The 22,657-nt window shown below is 42.5% G+C and overlaps 1 protein-coding gene across 2 annotated transcripts in view; it reads left to right on the top strand.

Annotated features, from left to right (window-relative positions):
• The window catches only part of ASCC3 (activating signal cointegrator 1 complex subunit 3), an 812,216-nt gene that overhangs the window by 660,291 nt on the left and 129,268 nt on the right, over positions 1-22,657 (top strand). For both annotated transcript variants that reach the window (XM_075340095.1, XM_075340096.1), the window contains exons 31-34: positions 1,390-1,527; positions 1,637-1,757; positions 2,453-2,585; positions 4,376-4,501. In XM_075340095.1, coding sequence (XP_075196210.1) covers positions 1,390-1,527; positions 1,637-1,757; positions 2,453-2,585; positions 4,376-4,501 — 518 coding nt within the window. The remainder of the gene's footprint in view (positions 1-1,389; positions 1,528-1,636; positions 1,758-2,452; positions 2,586-4,375; positions 4,502-22,657) is intronic.

The raw sequence follows: 22,657 nt of genomic DNA on the forward strand, positions 1-22,657 counted from the left end.
CAGCTTCTTAACTGAACAGTCCCGGCCACCACCAACTCTGGGATCAGCTGACTTTAAAGTTATTTCAAGGGAAAGTGATGAAGAGATTTGAACAACTGCAATATTAGGTTCATCTCCCTTAAGACATCCTATGACCACCTGCAGCTTAGACATGCTTGCTCGGAACCGAAGAAGCAGACCGGGATGATGTCAGAGGACCGTATTATTGTACAAACAATAGTATCTGCTAGCAGTTGTTGTTTTTGCATTTAACTAAATTTCCATCTACAGTGAAGTCCAAATGGGAAACAGATGTGGGGGCTGTTTCTCAGGAAAAGTGGAGGGAAATTCTTGACTTACCTGTTAGATTTTCACAATGAAAGTCTCAGTGGCTTTCTCAATTGTAACTTCTGCATAGGTTCTAATGAGCATCTAGCTTGCTTCTAGGTATCAAGTGCAGATCTCAGGCACATTACGTTAGGCGTTTTGAAAAATAATATTTACCATCATTGAGAGTATATGCTATTAGGCTGCGGGCTACTCCCAAGACATATATTTTGAGGGTACTGAATAACGGGACTGATATTGACTCCCAGGTTGCAACTGTTATTTCTTGTATTCTTTTTCAGTCTCATAAAATGTGAGATGTTCACTGGTTGAATCTGAGACTTTCTACATTTGCTGAATTTCTAAACAAATTGAACGGTGTCATTATCTTAGAGAAGGGAGTATAACAAAAGAGGGAATGCATTAAACAAATCTGAACCACTATATGAACCATAGTAGAATACTCTCATTGTACCCTCTGATATTCTTTAAAGGGCTCATTAAGACAACCATTTTTCACATACGGGTGCTTTCCGTAGTTTTCACAGCTATCACTCATACCTGTTATAGTCAGTTGGGCCATTCTCAAGTCCGTGATTTTTAGCTAACCTTGCGGTCTGCAGAAAATCGCAGGGACATGTCCGATTTTATTCCAAGTGTTGGATTAAAATTGAACAGGAAACAGATGACATCCAAGTGTGGTCTGATTTTCATGTACAGTCAGAATGAGGAAGGTGGATAAACTTTTTTTTACTCCACATACGAACAAAACTGATGACACTCAAGCCACACTCTAATCAAACTCTGGTTTGAAAATCGGACATTTGAATGAGCCCTAAGAGAGAGGTTGGCACTGGTTTTTGACTCCAAGTTGCATAGATCTAATATTGTATGATCCCAGTGTATAAGGAGCCTGACTCATGGTTTCACACACTGTTGTGATCTACTCCCTTTAACCTTTACATCTATTTAGACACTCGAAGAGTTTATAATAAGAATGTTACATTGATAAATAGGCCGGAATAGATTATTTTTATCCTTCACAGTCAAAACCTCTGCTCCTTTCTCCTGTGTTTGGCGCAGATGGACGATATCATTGCCACTCTGAGGGAGTCCAACCTGAAGCTCACGCTTGCATTTGGGATTGGAATGCATCATGCTGGTTTGCATGAAAGGGATCGCAAAACAGTGGAGGAGTTGTTTGTTAACTGCAAGATCCAGGTATGTCACTTGCTGAGATTAGTCTGTATATGACTTTAATTTATTTATTTATTATTTTACTCGTATATCGAACTTTATTTTTCTAAGATTGTGTTTCCATGTCTCACAGGTTCTTATTGCAACCAGTACATTGGCATGGGGTGTTAATTTCCCTGCTCACCTGGTTATTGTGAAGGGAACTGAATTCTATGATGGTAAAACAAGAAGATATGTGGATTACCCCATCACAGGTACTATGAAGGACATGAATATGTTATTACATTTGGGGCCCATTGCCCTAAAACATGGTAGAAGAGAACAGAAACTCTATATTCTGGATGTATGTAGGCGCATTTATGCTAATACACACATAATGCTAATCTTTTTATATATTGCTATCTGTCAGCATAAAATGACTGTTCAAAACAAGCACAAGTGCTCAGTGCACCCTTGGTATGTCTCCGCAGTTCAGTGCACCTTCCCATCTATTTCTGTTGCATCGTTATCCTCCCTCCTCTTCCTTGACTGACTGCTTTGGCTTTAGAGGAGCCAGAGATTGGTGGAGGCACATGTGCTAGGTTTGAACAGTCATTTTGCGCTGATACAACTCACATAGTTAAAGGGAGTCTATCGTATATACTGATCATACACAACCAGTCATCATATTGAATCTAAAATCTAGCTAAGTAACCTTCCTATACGATACAAACATAAATGAGAAGATCGTATTGATGAATTCTGTCATCTTACTCTACTTGTCTTTCAAAGTGACTGACATTCCCTCAGATTTATATTGCCAGCGTTGCCCGAGTTCATAAAACGTCTCTGCTAAAAGCAGTATTCAGTTGCTATAGTTAATTTTATTGATTTTTATATGTCTAGTTGTATAATTCTTAGAATTGACGTACTACGTAACATTTACAGTTGGGTATTGCTTTGTTATTAGATGTTCTGCAGATGATGGGTCGAGCCGGGAGACCTCAGTTTGATGACCAAGGCAAAGCTGTCATCCTAGTCCATGATATCAAAAAAGATTTCTACAAGAAGTTCTTGTATGAACCATTTCCTGTTGAATCTAGGTAAGGAAAACCATATATGCTTTTCAAGCCCTAAATTTCCCATGGATTTTTGTGATGAATCCAGCAAAGCACATTAAATGGACTTCGATCAAGTGCTGCAGTAACCTAAAGACTAATAGGCAGTAATAATAATAGAAATAATAATAATAAAAAAGAAATACTAATACTGTGTATGTGTTTAAATATACAGTGGAACCTTGGATTACGAGCATAATTGGTTCCAGGAGTGTGCTCGTAAACCAAGTTACTCGTATAGCAAAGCAGATTTTCCCACAGGAAATAATTGAAACTCAGACAATTCGTTCCACAGCCCACACACACACACACAGACACACACACACATTTCCCATCCTACTCCGAAATTGTGCCATCCTTCACATACACACAAAAAACAAAAACATTATGCTCACCTGTCCTCCATTCCCTCGGCGATCTCCCCCTTGCTTCTTGCAGTCCCCAGGCTTGTGGACCCGGTAACGATTGCGGCTGTGCAGGACCTGCTCCTGTCAGCGCTTCAGCAGCTGACATCATTCGCTGCTTGCCTCTGATTGGCCAACGTGCTGCTTTTGGGAATACAGTAGCTGTGCTGTGCACAGCACTGGCAAAAACGTTAAGCTGAAATAAAGCAAAGAAAGTAGCAGCGGACCCTGCACTGGCTGCAGTAGTTACCGGATCCACATGTCTGCATGCCAGGAGAAGCAACCAGAGCCGGTCAGAGTGCGGTTTAAGTACGAAACTAGAAGTGTGTGTGGTGAGAATTTGCTCACCTTGCAAAACATTGCTCATAAACCAAGTTACAAATTTGTGAAAAGCTTGGCTCTATATATACATATATATATATATATATATATATATATATATATATATATATATATATATATATATATATATATATATATGAGTAGTGAACTCATTAGAGAGATTGAATGTGAAGAACTCCCTAATGAATTCCAAAGATAACAGGCTACTGTTTTGCCCAGAGTTGCCATTTCATTAGACAATTACAATCATGAAATGTTGAGTAGTGTGGAGCAGTTCACTTTACTCCCATTCTGTTTTTACTATTGTTAGTTACGTTGTGTTCTCAAAATATATACTCAAACCTACATTTCTAATGCTGATAGACTCCAGTCTTCAGAGAGCGCTGGCTATTGGAAGCGCATATGACTGTTAACAGTAGATTTCATCTAGGCTGACATCAAGTTTAAATAAAGGGGCCAATTCGTTAAGACTGGCGTTGAGCCCAACAGTCTTAATGAAGGGCTCACTGGAGTATGAAACACCAAATTCATTAAGTGCTGTAACTTCTCAGTGGAGTGCGACGCTCCAGAAAGCTACTTTAGTCAATGACTGGAGTAACATTTCTGATGGAAGAAGCCCCAGTACTTTTTATGACTTTGACGGGCGAGCTTAGCCATGGCTCATCACTTCTGGCAGAGCTGCTTGCAACTGAGGTGAAAACTCCAAAAGTAGCAACATTTTTGTATTCTGGTGAAAATATATTTATGAATCACCTCCAAAGTAATGTGTCAAACCAACACCATAATTTTTAATTACTTATGCATAAGTATAAAGATAATTCCATAAAATTCCATAAAATAAGTAAAAAGTAGTACATACGTCTTTAAATTTTCGGTAACTCTCCAGTAGAGTAATGGCTTGGGTCTACACAGACTATAATTTTGTTTCTTGTAGAGCTGTCTTGAGTTGTCTTGATAGAGCTGCGTGATATTATCACTTACGGTTGTTTGGGTATGTTTTATGTGTGCATTTTTGTGCCTTTTTTTTAGTTTGCTGGAAGTTCTATCAGACCATTTAAATGCTGAGATTGCTGCTGGAACTATTACATCAAAACAGGATGCAATGGATTATATCACATGGACCTACTTCTTCCGTCGACTTTTGATGAACCCGAGGTGAGATACATTGTAGATAATTTTGTATACTGAACGGTGGGATTCAACTTACAAGTCTGTTTCAGTAGATATGCCATTGCCATAGGAAACACTTCTTGGTAAAGTCAAGTCTACTTATTTTCTTTTTAGTGCTTTTCATGGTTGTTGAGCTAGAATTTCTCCGTAGTTGGAGGACTGCATTAATTCAAGATCTTTTTGCAATCAGATTCATAAGTTAATAATACCATTGGGAAGAACATAGTATTTTTTTTTAGTGTGTCCTGCAACATACAGCAGATGTATTATTCCATGTTTTATGCCATGAAATGATACACTTTGATAATACAGACCTCTTATACAGTTTCTCTGTTACTAATTTTGAAGGGAAAAAGACATTGACACCTCAACAAGCAAACCACACTCCAAACACTCTTCTCTTTGTAAAAGTAGCTTGGATGCGGTTATTGAAGAGGTTGTCCGGTACTTTTATGTTGATGACCTAGTCTCGGGTTTGGTCATCAATATAAAAATGGTGGGTTCCGACATCCGGGACCAGTACCACTCAGCTTTAATCAGCTCTGGAAGTAGACATATGTAAACCGAGTACAGAGTAGATCATCATTGCTGCATGGTACTGCAGAATATGGCAGATCAGCTCTTTTTGTCTTCGGTGCAGTGTGTGTATGATATATTCAAGGCTCATCATTGTTTCTATCAGGTTATTTCTAATATGCTGGGGATAATTTATTGCTTTTTTTAGTAACATAAAAAGTAAAAGTTTCAAGGTATATCATGTGGACAATACATGGACAGCCTTGAAAATATGAAAAAAAAATCTCAGACATATTTCAGAAAAACGGTACAAGACAGGAAAATTTCAAAGTGATTTTCATGATCAGCAGCTCAAATTACATGAGATACACCAAAAGGTGTTCAGGAAGCAAAATCTTTGTTGTCCAGTGTAATTGGTGTGGTCCCATTATTCAGACCCCCAATATTTCCAGGACTAGTGTACTGAGCACTTTACTCCTCTTCACACTAGTTGGCTAAATATAATGCTAATGGGAATACTAGCTCTTTGAAGCTTTATATTTATCACCTATTAATGTCTGCAGCCTAGTTCCTCTATATTATAATTACACAGTCAGCAGCCTGTATCCTCTATGTTATATATACATGGAGCCTGGGTCCTCAATATTATATATACTTGGAGCCTGTGCCCTCTATATTTTATGTCTGCAGCCAGCAGCATGTATGCTCTATATTATATACACATGCAGCTAGTAGCCTGGTTCACCTATATTATTATACACGCAGCTAGCAACCTGGGTCACCTATATTATATATAGATGCAGCTAGCAGCCTGGTTGTCCTATATTATTATTATTATACATGCAGCTAGCAACCTGGGTTCCCTATATTATGTATACATGCAGACAGCAGCCTGGGTCTTCTATATTATATATATGCAGCGAGCAGCCTGTATCCTCTATATTATATATATACATGCAGCCACAGTCTAGGTCTTCTATATTAAATATATTAAGCCAGCAGCCTGAGCCCTCTATATTATATATACACAGCCAGCAGCCTGTATCCTCTATATTATATATACATGCAGCCAGCAGTCTGTATCTTCTGTATTATATATATATGCAGCCAGCAGCCTGAGCCCTCTATGTTATAGATACACAGCCAGCAGCCTGTATCCTCTATATTATATATACATGCAACCAACAGCCTGGGTCATCTACATTTTATATATATACATATATATATATATATATATATATATATATATATAATATGCAACCAGCAGCCTGGGTCACCTATCTTATATAAGTGCAGCCAGCAGCCTGGGGTCCTCTATATTATATATGCATGCAGCCAGCAACCTGGGTCCTTTATATTACTGTAGTGTTAAAAAGTGTTTGCCCACTTCCTGATTTCTTTTGTATGTTTTCGCACATATATTTCAGATCACCAAACAAATTTAAATAGACAAAAGTAACACAAGTGAACACAAAATTCAGTTTAGAAATGAAGGTCTTTATTATTAAGTGAAAAAGAAATCCAAACCTACAGGGCCCTAATATAACTGGTGGGGTCACCCTTAGCAGCAATCAAGCAGCTGTTTGGTGATCTGAAACATTTAATATTTTTTTGAGAATAAAACAAAAATATATACATCTTTAAAATCTCTGCGTTTAGAAATGTCCGATCTATCAAAATATTAAATATCCAATCTGTAAATTGCATAGTAAAAAATAAATTATAAATGCCAGAATTCCATTTTTTACAGCAATGAAAACATTGCATTTACCCCGAAATAGTATCAGTTAAAACATCAACTCAGTGTGCAAAGCATAAGCCATCACTTAAGGGGGCTTTACACGCTACGACATCTCTAATTCAAACTCGTTGGAGTCACGGAATTGGTGATGCACATCCGGCCGCATTAGCAATGCCGTTGCGTGTGACACCTATGAGCGATTTCGCATCATTGCAAAAACGTGCAAAATCGCTCATTGGTGAAATGGGGGTCCATTCTCAAAAATCGTTACTGCAGCAGTAACGAGGTTGTTCCTCGTTCCTGCGGCAGCACACATCGCTCCGTGTGACACCGCTGGAACGAGGAACCTCTCCTTACCTGCCTCCCGGCCGCTATGCGGAAGGCAGGAGGTGAGCGGGATGTTACGTCCCGCTCATCTCCACCATCTCCGCTTCTGTTGGGCGGCGGTTCAGTGACGCAGCTGTGACGTTGCTGTAACGCTGAACGAACCGCCCCCTTAGTAGGAGGCGGTTCGCCGGTCACAGCGACGTCGCCGGGCAGGTAAGTAGTGTGATGGGTCTCGGCGATTTTGTGCGGCACGGGCAGCAATTTGCCCGTGTCGCACAACAGATGGGGGTGGGTACCCGCGCTAGCGATATCGGTACTGATATCGCAGCGTGTAAAGCGGCCTTTAGTCTAGAATCCTGTGAAATAAAAAGGTAACGATTCTCGGAAAATGGTGCCTAAAGCAATTTTTTTTCTTTTTACAAACTTCTGAATTTTCTTTTACCACTTAAATAAAAAAAACTATTCTTGTTTGGTATTTACAAACTCATACTGACCTGGGGAATCTTATTTCCTGGTGAGTATTACCATATAATTAAACATGGTAAATAAACTAAAAAAAAATTGTGGAATTGCACTTTTATTTTGACAATTTCACCTCACTTGGAATTTATTATTCTAGTACACTGCATGGTAAAATTAATGGTGTCATTCAAAAGCACAACTCGTCCCGCAAAAAACAACCCCACATATAGCCATATTGATGGAAAAATAAAAAAGTTACGGATCTTGGAAGGAGGGGAGGAAATAACGAAAAAATGGCCATGTCATGAAGAGGTTAAGTGGTGTGGCAAATGTTCATAAAAAAATTGCACCATCCGTGAATTTTAGTCCAGTTGTCTAGGAAAAAATGAAAAGTAGGTTGGCAACTCTGCGTCACACAGGCAGTGAGATAATAATCTTGATGATAAGGCTGGTGCTGGGTGGGAGGCAGTGGCTCAGTAAGTGCTCTGTCACACCCAGAGCACTGATTGCCTCCTCTGCATATGAATGCCAGTCCTAAGGGCACGCTCATATCAGCGGTATTTTGCCGCAAAACCGGATCCGGTACATATGTGTTTCACTTCTATGCATTTCCTATGGATTCGCGGCAAGATCCGGTCACATGCAGTTGTGTATGACGCACGCAACCACTTGTGACCAGATCTAGCCGCAAGTCCATAGGAAATGCATTTGTGCCGAATCTGGTTTTGCGGGAAAATACCGCTGATGTGAGCGCGGCCTAACTTTTCTAGAATGCAGAAAAAGATAGAAGATGTAAACTAGTCAGTGGATTTACATGTTAAGACCTGCATGCCTATACAAACCGTTTTGGGTGGGTTGATTTTACTGATAAATTCCAGTAAACAAATTAATTAAAACTGGATGCCAAACAAGCTTCTTTTTTTTTTTTTATTTAATACCCAACACCCCGTTATATATTACCTAAAAAAAGACAAAAATAAAAAAAATTGATGACCACAAAGAAACAAACAACACATAGCAAACAGTGTAGAGATGAAAATGCCAATTAATAGACATTTAATAGAAAATAATAGCACATAATTGTGTATTATAAAGTAGAGAACCTAGCAATCATGTTGTATTCTATTTATATTGTTTTGTGCTGTATCTGTGCAGGCATCTAAGGGTTGCAAGTCTAGTGCTAGCTATGCTTTGACTCTAATAAGGGGATTTAAGTGACATTGTTCAGAATGCGTAAATGACATATCCCTGTTTGCTCTTCCTGCTTTGTTGGTTATTTTCCGATTCTGTTGAGCCACAGTTCGCTATTGTCTGTGCGATGGATTCTTAAGTGAGTAATTGAGCGTCTGATTTGGAGGGTGTGGCTGCTGGCAGGTGGCGGCATCTATGGGAATGTCAGAGCACCACTCACTGAATAGGCTGCTAATGAGGCTCACAGGAGGAGAGCTCCGTAACTGATTCCATTAAGTCACTACATGATTGGCGTATGCGGGAAAAGTTCAGTTACTTGTCATGTAGTCTTGTAGTACTGACAACTTTCTCCTGCGATGCCTGGGTGTTTGTACTAATTAGGGAAAAATGCTAGAAGTAAAAATGTTGTGCACAGTATTTTTCTGATTCCAGACTTTGTGCAGAAAAGTATGTTATTACATGGTAAATGATACCATGTTCATTTTTCACCATTTTCTACAGCTGGAGACACCAATCCATGTCCCAATGGGACTTACAATTCCCTTTCTCAGACATGCACACCATGTCCAGGTTATAGGAGACAAAATAACCTATTACCAATTAATTGCAAGTTGAAAGAAATCCAAGCTAAGTTGGGAGAACATACAAATTGTACTTCAGAATTTACAATTTTTTTTACCAGGTTCTACGGCATTATTTAAAGGAATGACATTGATAGTTCTGACCAAGTAGGAATATTTCATTTAGTGCATTTGTTTTCTACCTCACTGAGTGTACTGATATTCTGCTCAATCAATAAATTCATAAATGTTTTAGAGCAGCTATTGGATGCCTCCTCCCACTTTTTCCTAAATAACTTCTTTTCAACTTGAAAGGAAGGGAACAATTGAATACGAAGGCCCCTCGGTATTAGCCCTTTCTCTAAATACCGTTCCATAAATATCTTGTTCCACCCTAGCCGGGTCTTTTGGTTGAGTAAAGATTTTAATTGATTTATTAGCTGTTCAGTTGCCTCAGTGTCAGGTTTAAAATCAGTGTCAGGACTAGAGATGAGTGATTTTCAAGGTTCGCCAATTTCATGTTCGAGTGATTTTGGGAGGTGTTCGAGTCGTTCGACAAACTCGAACGATTTGCTAAAAGTTTGGCAGTTCAAGTTACGTTCGAGAACGGTTCGATCACCAAAAACGTGGCTTTTCACAGCTACGTGTGCAGGGGAGCCATCGATGGCAGCCTGCGGTAAGCTGGTAACCAGGGTAAATATCTGGTATCCAAGCAAAGCGCTTTGCTTAGTAACCTGATGTGTACCCTGGCTACATGTGCAAAAATCCCCGAAAGCCACACAGAATCACTTTCGTGTGACTTCTGTCGGATGCTGCTGCAGTCTGTGTCCCGCTCCAGCCCCGCAGCTGCCCGCACTGTATGGTGTCCGCAGCTGCCCACACTGCAGTGTCAGCATATGCCCGCACTGTAGTGTGTCCGCAGCTGCCCGCTCAGCAGTGTCTGCAGCTGCCCGCTCTGCAGTGTCCGCAGCTGCCCGCACTATACGGTGTCTGCAGCTGCCCACACTGCAGTGACAGCATAACAAGACAAGACAGGATAACAAGCGCTGCCGTCAGGAGATTAGTAAAGTTCCTTACCTGTGGTGATGAAGTCCTGCCCTCCTGATGTCAGCGCTGTCACTGTCTTCCATGGCCACCACTTGTCACATCCCCTCACGCTGCTGACCCGAGACTGTCACTAGCGGTGACGTCACAGGCTCCTGCAAAACTTGGTTTATGAAGGCGGCGGTCATTGAACTCAGTGACAGCGCTCCTGTCAGGAGTGCAGTGATCACCGCAGGTAATGTACCTCGCTAACCTCCTGACAGCAGCACTCGTCATGCCCTGCAGTGACCTGGGCTTACCTATTGATGCTCAGGTCACTGCATTACTCTCCCAGCCAATATGGAACATTCTGTTCTTCATTAACTGGGACATTGCCTATGGTATGGATCGTCGTGGGACCCCCTTGGATTACACCAGACCTGGATTTGTTTTTCTTTCTAATTGGTGAAAGAGGGAATGTGTTGAGGAGTGTTTTTTCAAATAAAAATGTGTTTGTCGTCTATTTTTTTTTATTACTGACTGGGTTGGTGATGTCGGGTATCTGATAGACGCCTGACATCACGAACCCCAGGGCTTGATGCCAGGTGACAATACACATCTGGTATTAACCCCATATATTACCCCATTTGCCACCGCACCAGGGCAACGGGATGAGCTGGAGCGAAGCACCAGGATTGGCGCATCTAATGGATGCGCCACTTCTGGGGCGGCTGCGGCCTCCCTAGTCTGATAATATCAGACCCCAGCTGTCCGCTTTATCTTGGCTGGTGATCCAATTTTGGGGGGACCCCCACGTGTTTTGTTTTTTTTAATTATTTAATTTAAAATAACAGCATGGGGTGCCCTCAGTTTTGGATTATCAGCCAAGGTGAAGCTGTCAGCTGTGGTCTGCAGGCTGCAGCCGTCTGCTTTACCCTAGCTGGCTATCAAAAATAGGGCGAACCCCACGTCATTTTTTTTTTTTATTTATTTTTTTGGCTAAATACAAGGCTAAGCACCCCTTAGTGTCACATGAAAGGCACCAAAGGGTGCAAAATTACAAAATGCAGGAGAGTGGGACATTATGTCTTTCTGCCATTATAATGACAGATTAGACTGATATGAAGTGTACAAGCACAAGAAAATCACCAGAGCGATCTACGCTGTGAAAAGCAGTAGAAAATGGCACTGGAGTGATCATGTGACCGCCTCATGTAGGTTGAAGCTATGGATCCTGGGTAAATTTATGTATTTTCCCTCCCTCATTTTTTTGGCGGTACGCAAAAAAACGGAAGGCACACGGATGACAAACGGATAACAAAAGGACCGTATACGGAATGGAAACGGATGCCACACGGATGCATCCGTGAAAAAAAACGGACTGTTTTTTTGCGGACCGCAAAAACGGATCGGTCGTGTGAATGTAGCCTTATTCTGATTTGCCGTTTATAAACAGAAGGCAGAAATAAGTGAATAGCGCCCCCCAGAGTAAGAAAATCTCCGAGGTTTCAGGGGGTAGCTGAGACCCTGGAGATCATGATTCAGGCCGGTTTTTCCGGTCCTTACTCACGTGATCATCGGTATATTGAATACCGATGATCACGTTACAGTAAATGACAGCGCCGGTAAAAAATTATTTATCTCCCATCTGGCATGAACAAACGTGTCAGACGGGAGATAAATCTCCTCCCCGGTCCCCCGGTGTCGCCAAAGTGCCCCCCCCCCACTCCCGGAAATCCAAGATGGCCGCGCACAGCAGCGCGCCGGCTGCATTCACCCTACTCCTCTGATTTCTGTCGCATGTGCCATGACACATGCTACAGAAAACTCCTCCCCAGGCCCTGCGAGGTCACCCCCTATAACCCCACCGGTGTCCCTTGGTACCTGTGCAGTGTTGATCCCCCGCTGCCCCCTCCTTCACAATAGACGCAGCTGCATGCACAGAGCGGCTGTCAGCTCAGCTTCCTGTGTTCAGACACAGTGAGTGGTGGTAACCATGCATCTGTAAGCTACTGCAATGCCCTGCTCATGAGGTAAGGAACATAGTTGATCAGGAGAGCTATACTACATTTCCAAATGGAGGTATTTGATTTTATAGTTGCCCTGCTGAACGACTACCAAACATGAGAGTCCGTTATATGCCACAAGAAAACATGTCTAAATAGCGAGCTCTGTTGTTTAGTATTCATTCAGCTGGATAAATGGACTTAAATGGGTATTCCATCTCCAAGATCCTATCCCCAATATATAGTAGGTGGAATAGCAATAATATCAGCAAATACCAATATTTAGAAATGTCGAATAGTTCTCCTGATTAGGCATGCCCTTACCTCATGAGCAGGGCATTGCAGCTTTGGTAGCAACAGTTATGACATGGACTCTGCTGCTGTGGACCCGGGGAGAGTGGGTGCAGATTCATTGCACCAACACTCCTCATATGGAGGGTGTGCACTCCTAGAAAATGGGGGATACGAACCCTGAGCGTGTCCCACCATATTCTAGACGGTCCAGAGTCGTCGTGTGACCCCCTTATTTTTTTTTCCTTACAATAAATTGGTGAAAGAGGGAATGTTTTGGGGAGTGTTTTTTCAAATAATTTTTTTTTTCTCTTTTTTTTTTTGTTAGTACTTACAGTTTGTGATGTTGGGTATCTGATAGACGCCATGACATCACAAACTGCTGGGCTTGATGTCAGGTGACCTTACAGCTAGTATCAACCCCATTTATTACCCCGTTTGCCACTGCACCAGGGCACAGAATGAGCTGCGGTGAAGCGCCAGGATTGGCGCAACTAGTGGATGCGCCACTTCTGGGGCACCTGCAGCCTGCTATTTTTAGGCTGTGAAGGGCCAATAACTATGGACCTTCCCACCTTGAGAATACCAGACCACAGCCGTCCGCTTTACCTTGGCTGGTGATTCAATTTGGGGGGACCCTACTTTTTTTTTTTTGTAATTATTATTATTATTTATAAAATAATTATAAAAAAGAGCCTGGGGTGACCTCCACATTGGATCACCAACCATGGTAAAGCTGCTAGCTGTGATTTTCAGGCTATAGCTGTCTGCTTTACCCTAGCTGGCTATCAAAAATGGGGGGACCCCACGTCATTTTTTTTTTAACTATTTAAAAAAAAAATGGATGGACCTCCCTGTATGTTGATTGCCAGCCAAGGTTATGCCAGGCAGATGGGGGTGGCAACCCATAGCTGTCTGCTTTATCTGCGCTGAGAATCAAAAACACCGCGGAGTGCTACGTCATTTTTTTAATGATATATTTTTACAGTACTGTGATGTCAGGCAATCAAAATATAGGGAAGCCCATTTTTTTTTTAGTTATTTAAGTAATTAAAAAAAAAATATATGGGCTCCCGCTGCATTTTTTGTATTGCTAGCTAAGGGTAATCCAAGCAGGTACTGGCTGCTAACCTCCACTGCTTGGTGTTACCTTCACTGGCAATGTAAAATCCAGGGAAGCATTTTTTACTTTTTTTGCCAAAAAAATAAAAAAAAATGAAATGAGCTTCGCCATATTTTTGTATGCTAGTCAGGTACAGCAGGCAGGTACGGGCTGCCCCCAACCCCAGCTGCCTATTTGTACCCGGCTGGAAACTAAAAATATAGTGAATCTCTTTTTTTAATTATTTCCTGAATTTCATGAAATAATTAAAAAAAAAAAAAAAAAAAAGACATGGGCTTCATCCCATTTTTGTGTCCAGCCAGGTACAACTAGGCAGCTGGGGATTGGATCCGCAGCACAGGTTAGCCCGAGCTTTCTGGGCCCCTCTGCTGCGAGTTGCAGTCCGCAGCCGCCCCAGAAAATGGCGCTTTCATAGAAGCGCCATCATCTGGCACTGTATCCAACTCTTCCAGTAGCCCTGAAGCCGGGTGGCTTGCTAGGTAATAATGAGTTAATACTAGCTTTGTTTTACTAGCTAGTATTAAGCCAGAGATTCTTAATGTCAGGCAAGTTTGACCCGGCCATTAAGAATCTCCAATACAGGGTTAAAAAAGACACCACACAGAGAAAAATTACTTTAAAAGAAATAAATACACAGACACATTAGAGACTCCATGTTTATTACTCCCTGTCAGCCCTCCACGATCCTGGTCTTCTGTCTTCTTTCTTCTTCAACCCATGCAGCTCTGCTACATCAGACTGCATGGGAGGAAGACGCTGCTGCTCCCCGTGCAGTCTAATCACTCAGTGAGTGAGCAGAGGCTGCGGGCTGTAAGCAGTGACGTCACCGCTGACAGGCAGGTTACCATAGCAACGGTGCTCCGATCATGTGATTCCCGTGCTGCTATTCACCGGCTGTGACATCTAGTCCTTTCATGTGGGCTGACTCTGTAAAGAGCGCCCACATGCAGGAACGGGGAAGCCGACCATGTGCCAGAGCATCTCGCCGGTACACGGAGATGGACAAATGAGCACCGCATACCGGAGAGATGCACTGACAGGACTTAACATGACGTCTAGCCATGTGACCAGTCTGTAGCCAATGAGATAATAAACACGTGATTGGTCACATGGCTATTTTGACGTCACGGAAGGTCCTATCATCAGTGCTGGTTACCGGGAGGACGCAGCGATTATCGGAAGGAAAAGCGTCTGGAGACAGAGTACAGGACGCGTCGCAGGGACCTGTAAGTGTAATGGCAATGTTTATTAACTGTATGTGTACATGTATAATGTGTTTTTATGTGTTTGTGTTTGCCTGCCATTGTTTTCAATGGGGTTCGAGTTGGTTCGTCGAACGTTCTACGAACTTGTCCTCCGTTCGACGAACCGAACTCAAACTCTAGGGGGGTGGCTTATCTCTAGTCAGGACCCTCTTTAAAAACCTGATCAATTTTAGAGAGCCACGATAGTTCTCGTACTCTTTTGTCCATCTATCCTTTAGATGCTGCTGTGGAAAAACACAGAAAATACATTACACATAGATACGAAGGATTAGGACAGATAATGAGACCATAATCATGCAAAATGTCAGATACTACACCCTGTAATCAAAATTTACTGAACAAAGCGAAGGAGGCGGCAATAGGTAGTCAGAGTCCAAAAAGAGTCAATTAAAAAACAATCAAGGAGCCTCATTGCAAAAAATTAGAAAAAGTTTATTATTAAATAATTAGTAGCAAGAGGAAAGTACATTAGCAGTTCATTATTTATAGTGTAAACATCAGGTAATTAAATAAAGTCCCTCACAAATTAATTACTACGCAGGAAACCACATAAGGTGTGTAATAAATCCTAAAATCTCATTTGGAATACAGAAATTACATAATAAATTAGAAAATCCACCTATGGGTCATTAGGAACACACTATGGTGGTCACAGTCACAGATGTAAAGCCACATATTAAATAATCATAGATCGCAATCTTAAAGGCTATAATTGCAGTGCTGTGAGAACCATAGAGACATACATAGATTCTCCCTAGGTAGTAATAGCAGTCCCAAATCGGGCACAGGCTTATATAAATCACCAGGTAATAAACCACCATAAACGGGGATCTGAGTGATCTCTAAAATCTCATGATCTTAAATGTGAATCCAATTAAACTCACCCATGTTGAGTACACTGCGTTTTAAAACGTGCCCCGATGCACACTTTTCGTGGTCTTCCTCGGGGGGCCGTGATATTATTGTGTGCACACTGCCTGGGTTTAAAAGGAATTTGAAGATGACCGCCGTGCGTCCTGATTGGCCACATGCTGTACTGGCTCATAGTATAGCAAGTCCATTGGCGCTTGCTAAACTGGACTTGTGAAAGTTATTGTAAATGTGTAGACTATATTGGAATAAATGATTGTACATGCTATTGTCTTTCCCCATACAGTTTTCCGCATTGTCAAGAGGTGATTCCTGCCTCCATCAATGATTTTTAGGCCTGCATAAAGGGTACCAGCGGTAGACCAACAAGCTTTTACTTCTTTTTTTAGCTGATTGTTACTCATCTTTAATTAAAGCAGTGATTAAGAACAGGTATTCCCCTGAACATTTGTTTGGCTAATCACAGACCTGAGTAATTGGGCTTTGAGGGGAACCTGTCATGTTGACAATGGTACAGTACAAAAAATTGACCAGCAGCCTGACACCACCTCCGAAGAGAATAAAGCAAGTGTGAACATGTGCAGGCTGCCATGACTGCACAATATGCAACCAACAGAATACAACCGCACACTGTAAGAACTAATATATATGTAAACAATGAATATTTCAATTTGAACCACATTATTGCTACTTAGAATGTACTCATCAAAATGTAGGTACTTAACAGATAAGTCAGCCAATTCATGAGAGCCCATCAGCCTCCACAAGGCGACCATTCTTTGTTGGGACCCTAATCTTAATATGTAATAAACCATAATGAACTTTGAGAAAACCCTTTTAAGTCTATTGATCTATTACTTCCTACATCTGTCCTCTTTTTCAATGTAGCTAGTCAACAACTGCTTATAATAAGTTTTTTTTCACACTGTTTTGTTGGCTTATTAGAAGGTACTGGAGAGCATCCAGTAAAGTGACAGCTACTGAATAGTGTTGGGGAAATAAACATAACATACTCTCCTCCAGACTAATTTTACCTTCCCATGAAAATCCGCTGCATAACTATTAATTATACGACTGTTTTTTGTCTTTAGTATTTAACATTGTAAATGTTTAATTTGAGAATATCAATAAAATGTAATGAAATTAAAATCTGCAGCATATTCACCCTTCAGGAACATACCCTAGAAAGTACATTTGGGAGCATTTAGCCAAACTGGAATTCCTAAGGTTCTAATGATTATTGTACTGTAATAAAATGCAACAAAAGTATTACGAGGCATAGGCCTCTTAAAAATGTGTTGCACCTTTGCCTGTCTGTGCGCAGGCAGGGCACACCTATGCACCTAATGGCTGTTTGTTATTTGTACTTCATTTCTTGCATACACTAGAGTAAGGCCACGTGCGCACGTTGCGTTTTTTCTTGCATTCTGTTCGCAGGCAGGACACACCTATGCACCTAATGGTTGTTGGTTGTTTGCACTTCATTTCTGACTGACATACACTAGAGCAGGGGTGGGCAATTAATTTTCCCATGGGGCCGCATGAGAAATTGGGATGGTTTTAGAGGGCCGGACTAATATAATAAACTCAGTTCTACCCAATACTGTATATAGTATATACACTAACCCTCCATAAACAAACAGTAAGTTAAACAATACAAAGATTCAATGAAAACATGGAGGTCAGTGGGAGCATACATACTGGCCTTGGTGGCCAGTGGGGAGCATACATACTGACCCTAGTGGCCAGTGGGGAGCATACATACTGGCCCTGGTAGCCAGTGGAGAGCATACAGTCATATGAAAAAGTTTGGGCACCCCTATTAATGTTAACCTTTTTTCTTTATAACAATTTGGGTTTTTGCAACAGCTATTTCAGTTTCATATATCTAATAACTGATGGACTGAGTAATATTTCTGGATTGAAATGAGGTTTATTGTATTAACAGAAAATGTGCAATCCGCATGTAAACAAAATTTGACCGGTGCAAAAGTATGGGCACCTCAACATAAAAGTGACATTAATATTTTGTAGATCCTCTTTTTGCAAAAATAACAGCCTCTAGTCGCTTCCTGTAGCTTTTAATGAGTTCCTGGATGAAGGTATATTTGACCATTCCTGTTTACAAAACAATTCCAGTTCAGCTAAGTTTGATGGTCGCCGAGCATGGACAGCACGCTTCAAATCATCCCACAGATTTTCAATGATATTCAGGTCTGGGGACTGAGATGGCCATTCCAGAACATTGTAATTGTTCCTCTGCGTGAATGCATGAGTAGATTTGGAACAGTGTTTTGGATCATTGTCTTGCTGAAATATCCATCCCCTGCGTAACTTCAACTTCGTCACTGATTCTTGCACATTATTGTCAAGAATCTGCTGATACTGAGTTGAATCCATGCGACCCTCAACTTTAACAAGATTCCCGGTGCCGACTTTGGCCACACAGCCCCAAAGCATGATGGAACCTCCACCAAATTTTACTGTGGGTAGCAAGTGCTTTTCTTGGAATGCCGTGTTTTTTTGCCTCCATGCATAACGCCTTTTTGTATGACCAAACAACTCAATCTTTGTTTCATCAGTCCACAGGACCTTCTTCCAAAATGTAACTGGCTTGTCCAAATGTGCTTTTGCATACCTCAGGCGACTCTGTTTGTGGCGTGCTTGCAGAAACGGCTCCTTTCGTATCACTCTCCCATACAGCTTCTCCTTGTGCATCGTGCGCTGTATTGTTGACCTATGCACATTGGCACCATCTGCAGCAAGATGAAGCTGCAGGTCTTTGGAGGTGGTCTGTAGATTGTCCTTGACTGTTCTCACCATTCTTCTTCTCTGCCTTGCTGATATTTTTCTTGGCCTGCCACTTCTGGGCTTAACAAGAACTCTACCTGTGTTTTTCCATTTCCTTACTATGTTCCTCACATTGGAAACTGACAGTTTAAATCTCTGAGACAATTTTTTGTATCCTTCCCCTGAACAATTTAAAGTTGAAAGTGTCGTTTGCTTCACAAAATATATATATACAGCCAAGCAATTGTAGTGTATGAACTGTGGTAACAATTAAAATATAACCTTTATTGGTTAGTAATTAAAAATATCAAACCACACAACAGTTACGGTTGTAAAAAAACAACCCAATAAATTGGAGCAGATGTAAAGCTCCTAGTATCACCAAGGAAGGACAAACTTCACACGGGGGGGAGGGGGGAATCTCCCACCGCGGTGATAGAATTAAAGACAACAATCAACAAGTTGTCAGATACATAAACAGAATTATATACAAAAGACAATAGAGTCGTGTAAACAACACTCACTGTAGACTCTTAAAGATATATTAAGAAAAAACATAGTTGTCCAATATATAGAGGGGGGGGCCAAATCATTACAGCCTCACAATACTCCTCAATTGGCAACCATCTCACCTGAAATGCTCCCAACGCATTTCATAATATACTTATTCCTCAGGGGACTATGGTCAAAAGAGAGCTTCAGTATAGCAGACCTCCAGCATGTTGTGTCTGGGCCTTGCCTCTTCCATTTCCTTACTATGTTCCTCACAGTGGAAACTGACAGTTTAAATCTCTGAGACAACTTTTTGTATCCTTCCCCTGAACAACTATATTGAATAATCTTTGTTTTCAGATCATTTGAGAGTTGTTTTGAGGAGCCCATGATGCCACTCTTCATAGGAGATTCAAATAGGAGAACAACTTGCAAGTGGCCACCTTAAATACCTTTTCTCATGGATACACCTGCCTATGAGGTTCAAAGCTCAATGGGGTTACAAAACCAATTTAGTGCTTTAGTAAGTCAGTAAAATGTAGTTAGGAGTGTTCAAATCAAGAAAATGATAAGGGTGGTCATACTTTTGCACCGGTAAAATTTTGTTTAAATGCGGATTGCACATTTTCTGTTGGTACAATAAACCTCATTTCAATCCAGAAATATTACTCAGTCCATCAGTTATTAGATATATGAAACAGAAATAGCTGTTGCAAAAACCCAAATTGTTATAAAGAAAAAAAGTTAACATTATAGGGGTGCCCAAACTTTTTCATATGACTGTACATACTGGCCCTGGTGGCTAGTGTGGAGCATACATACTGGCCTTGGTGGCGAGTGGAGAGCATACATACTGGCCCTGGTGGCCAGTGGGGAGCATACATACTGGCCTTGGTGGCGCGTGGGGAGCATACATACTGGCCCTGGTGGCCAGTGGGGAGCATACATACTGGCCCTGGTGGCGAGTGGGGAGCATACATACTGGCCCTGGTAGCCAGTGGAGAGCATACATATTGGCACTGGTGGCCAATGGGGAGCATACATACTGGCCCTGGTGGCCAGTGGGGAGCATACATACTGGCCCTGGTGGCCAGTGGGGAGCATACATACTGGCCCTGGTGGCGAGTGGGGAGCATACATACTGGCCCTGGTAGCCAGTGGAGAGCATACATATTGGCACTGGTGGCCAATGGGGAGCATACATACTGGCCCTGGTGGCCAGTGGGGAGCATACATACTGGCCCTGGTGGCCAGTGGGGAGCATACATACTGGCCCTGGTGGCCAGTGGGGAGCATACATACTGGCCCTGGGGGCGCTGAGGGCACAGGCAGGCATCACTGCAGCAGCAGAACCTGAGGGCTTCTCTGGCTGCCTTCTCTGAGTCCCCTGTGTGTCTGCTTCTTCTATTGCAGGCACAGGAGGGACCTGATAAGACACAAGTGCTGGACTCTCCCCTGCTCCCCCCTCCTGCAGGCACTCTGCTCTCTCCCTGCTGCTACTGGTGCACTTACCTCAGTTGCAGAACAGACGTTTTTGAAGTGGCCACTCTGCAGATGAGGCGGTCACATGTGAGGATCCCTGGGTAGAAGGGGCAGGCAAAGAGGATGTGGCCAGCATCAACAGCAGCAGGAGGTGACAAGGAAGGCATCCGAGGAGTGTGTGTGTCAAGCATTGAGAGGGGGCATGGACGACAGCAAAAGGGGCGTGGCTAGCAGCATAGACACCATGGAAGGCATCCAGAGACTGTGACCAGCATCCAGAGGGGCATAACTGGCAGCAAGAGGGGGCATGACCGGCAGAGTGGGGGCGTGGCAGCTGCTTATCACTGCACTGCGGGATACATAGCTCCCGGCAGTGAGAACGGGGCTGAGGCATAGATCAGGCCACGCCTCCAACTCTGAGCTAAGATGGGCGGGCCGGTCACAGACAGTAGGCGGGCCGCATCCGGCCCGCAGGCCGCCCCTTGCCCAAGTCTGCACTAGAGTAAGGCCATGTGTGCACATTGCGTTTTTTCTTGCATTTTGGTTGCATTTTAAACTGCACTGTGTCACTGACAAAATGCATGGGTTTTGCTTCCCCTGCAAAGTCTATGATAAATCAGAAATTTCCATCCGCACCTTTCTTTTTTTTTGGCAGCGTTTTGTTTGACAAATATTTGTCAAAATTGTTGCTTAAAAAAGCAGCATGTCACTTCTACATTGCATTTTGTTTTATGAACATTTTCCACCCATTAAAATGAATGCGGTGTGTTAAAACGCAACCAAAATGTTTAGCTGTCCATTTGCACTGCCTTTTGGATGCATTTTTTTTTAAAAAAAAAAACCACAGGTCACCAACTTTTTTCTATTCTCTTTTTCTCACTCTTTGTCTTTCTCCACTTCATACTCACCGATCACCGGCGCGGCTGTCACACTGCTCCTGCGGCGTCTCCTGCTTCTGAAAGTTCCGGCCGCTCATTAGGCTCATCTCATATTCACTTCACCCGCTCATTAGGCTCATCTCATATTCATTGCTTAACCCACTCACAGGAGGCTATAGTTGGTTGCAGTCAGACATGCCACCACGCTGAGTGACAGCTGTCAGACTGCAACCAATCACAGCCACCAGTGGGCGGGTCTATCTCATACAGTACAATAAATAATTAAAAAAAACAATGTGTGGTCCCCCCCAAGTTTGCTACCCAACCAAGAAAAAGCTTCACAGCTGGGGGCTGGTATCTCAGACTGGGGAGACTCACATTATCGGGAGCCTCCCAGCCTAAAACTATCAGCTAGCAGCTACCCAGAATTGCCGCATCCCTTAGATGCAACAGTCCCAGGACTTTACCAGGCTCATCCCTATTGCCCTGGTGCGGTGGCAATCAGGGTAATAAGGTGGTGTTAATGGCAGCCCGCAGCAGCCACTAAGTCCTAGCTTAGTGATTGCAGGCATCTATGAGACACCCCCTCATCACTAATCTGTAAGTGAAAGTAAATAAATACAAACATCGAAAAATCCTTTATTTGAAATAAAAGACAAAAAAGCCACCCTCTTTCACCACTTTATTAACCCCAATAACACCCCTCCAGGTCCGACGTAATCCATAAAAGGTCCCACAACGCTTCCAGTACAGCTATATAGAACAAGACTGCTTGCTGTGAGCTCCACACAGCAACTGAAGTAAGTCACTCTATCAGCGGTAACGTCACTCAGGTTACCTCGGCCACAGCGGGAGTCCTCCACCTGTGACAGCAAATCACCCAAGTGACTGAAGTGAGCAGCAGGATCAGCGGTGCTGCCACTCAGGTGATTTCCGGTCACAGCTGGAGTCCTTCAACTGTGACCGCAAATCAGGCCGCGACATAGAGACAGAGCCGCGCACTGAGAATGAACTTGGGTGAACTTCTGACATCATTCTCCTCGCGTGGCTCTGTCTGCTGTCAGCGGGCAGTCATGCTCTATGGTGCTGCTGTGACAGGACAGGGATGTATCAGAACTGAATCT

The sequence above is a fragment of the Anomaloglossus baeobatrachus genome, chromosome 3 (assembly GCF_048569485.1).
Source record: "Anomaloglossus baeobatrachus isolate aAnoBae1 chromosome 3, aAnoBae1.hap1, whole genome shotgun sequence".
NCBI lineage: Eukaryota > Metazoa > Chordata > Amphibia > Anura > Aromobatidae > Anomaloglossus > Anomaloglossus baeobatrachus.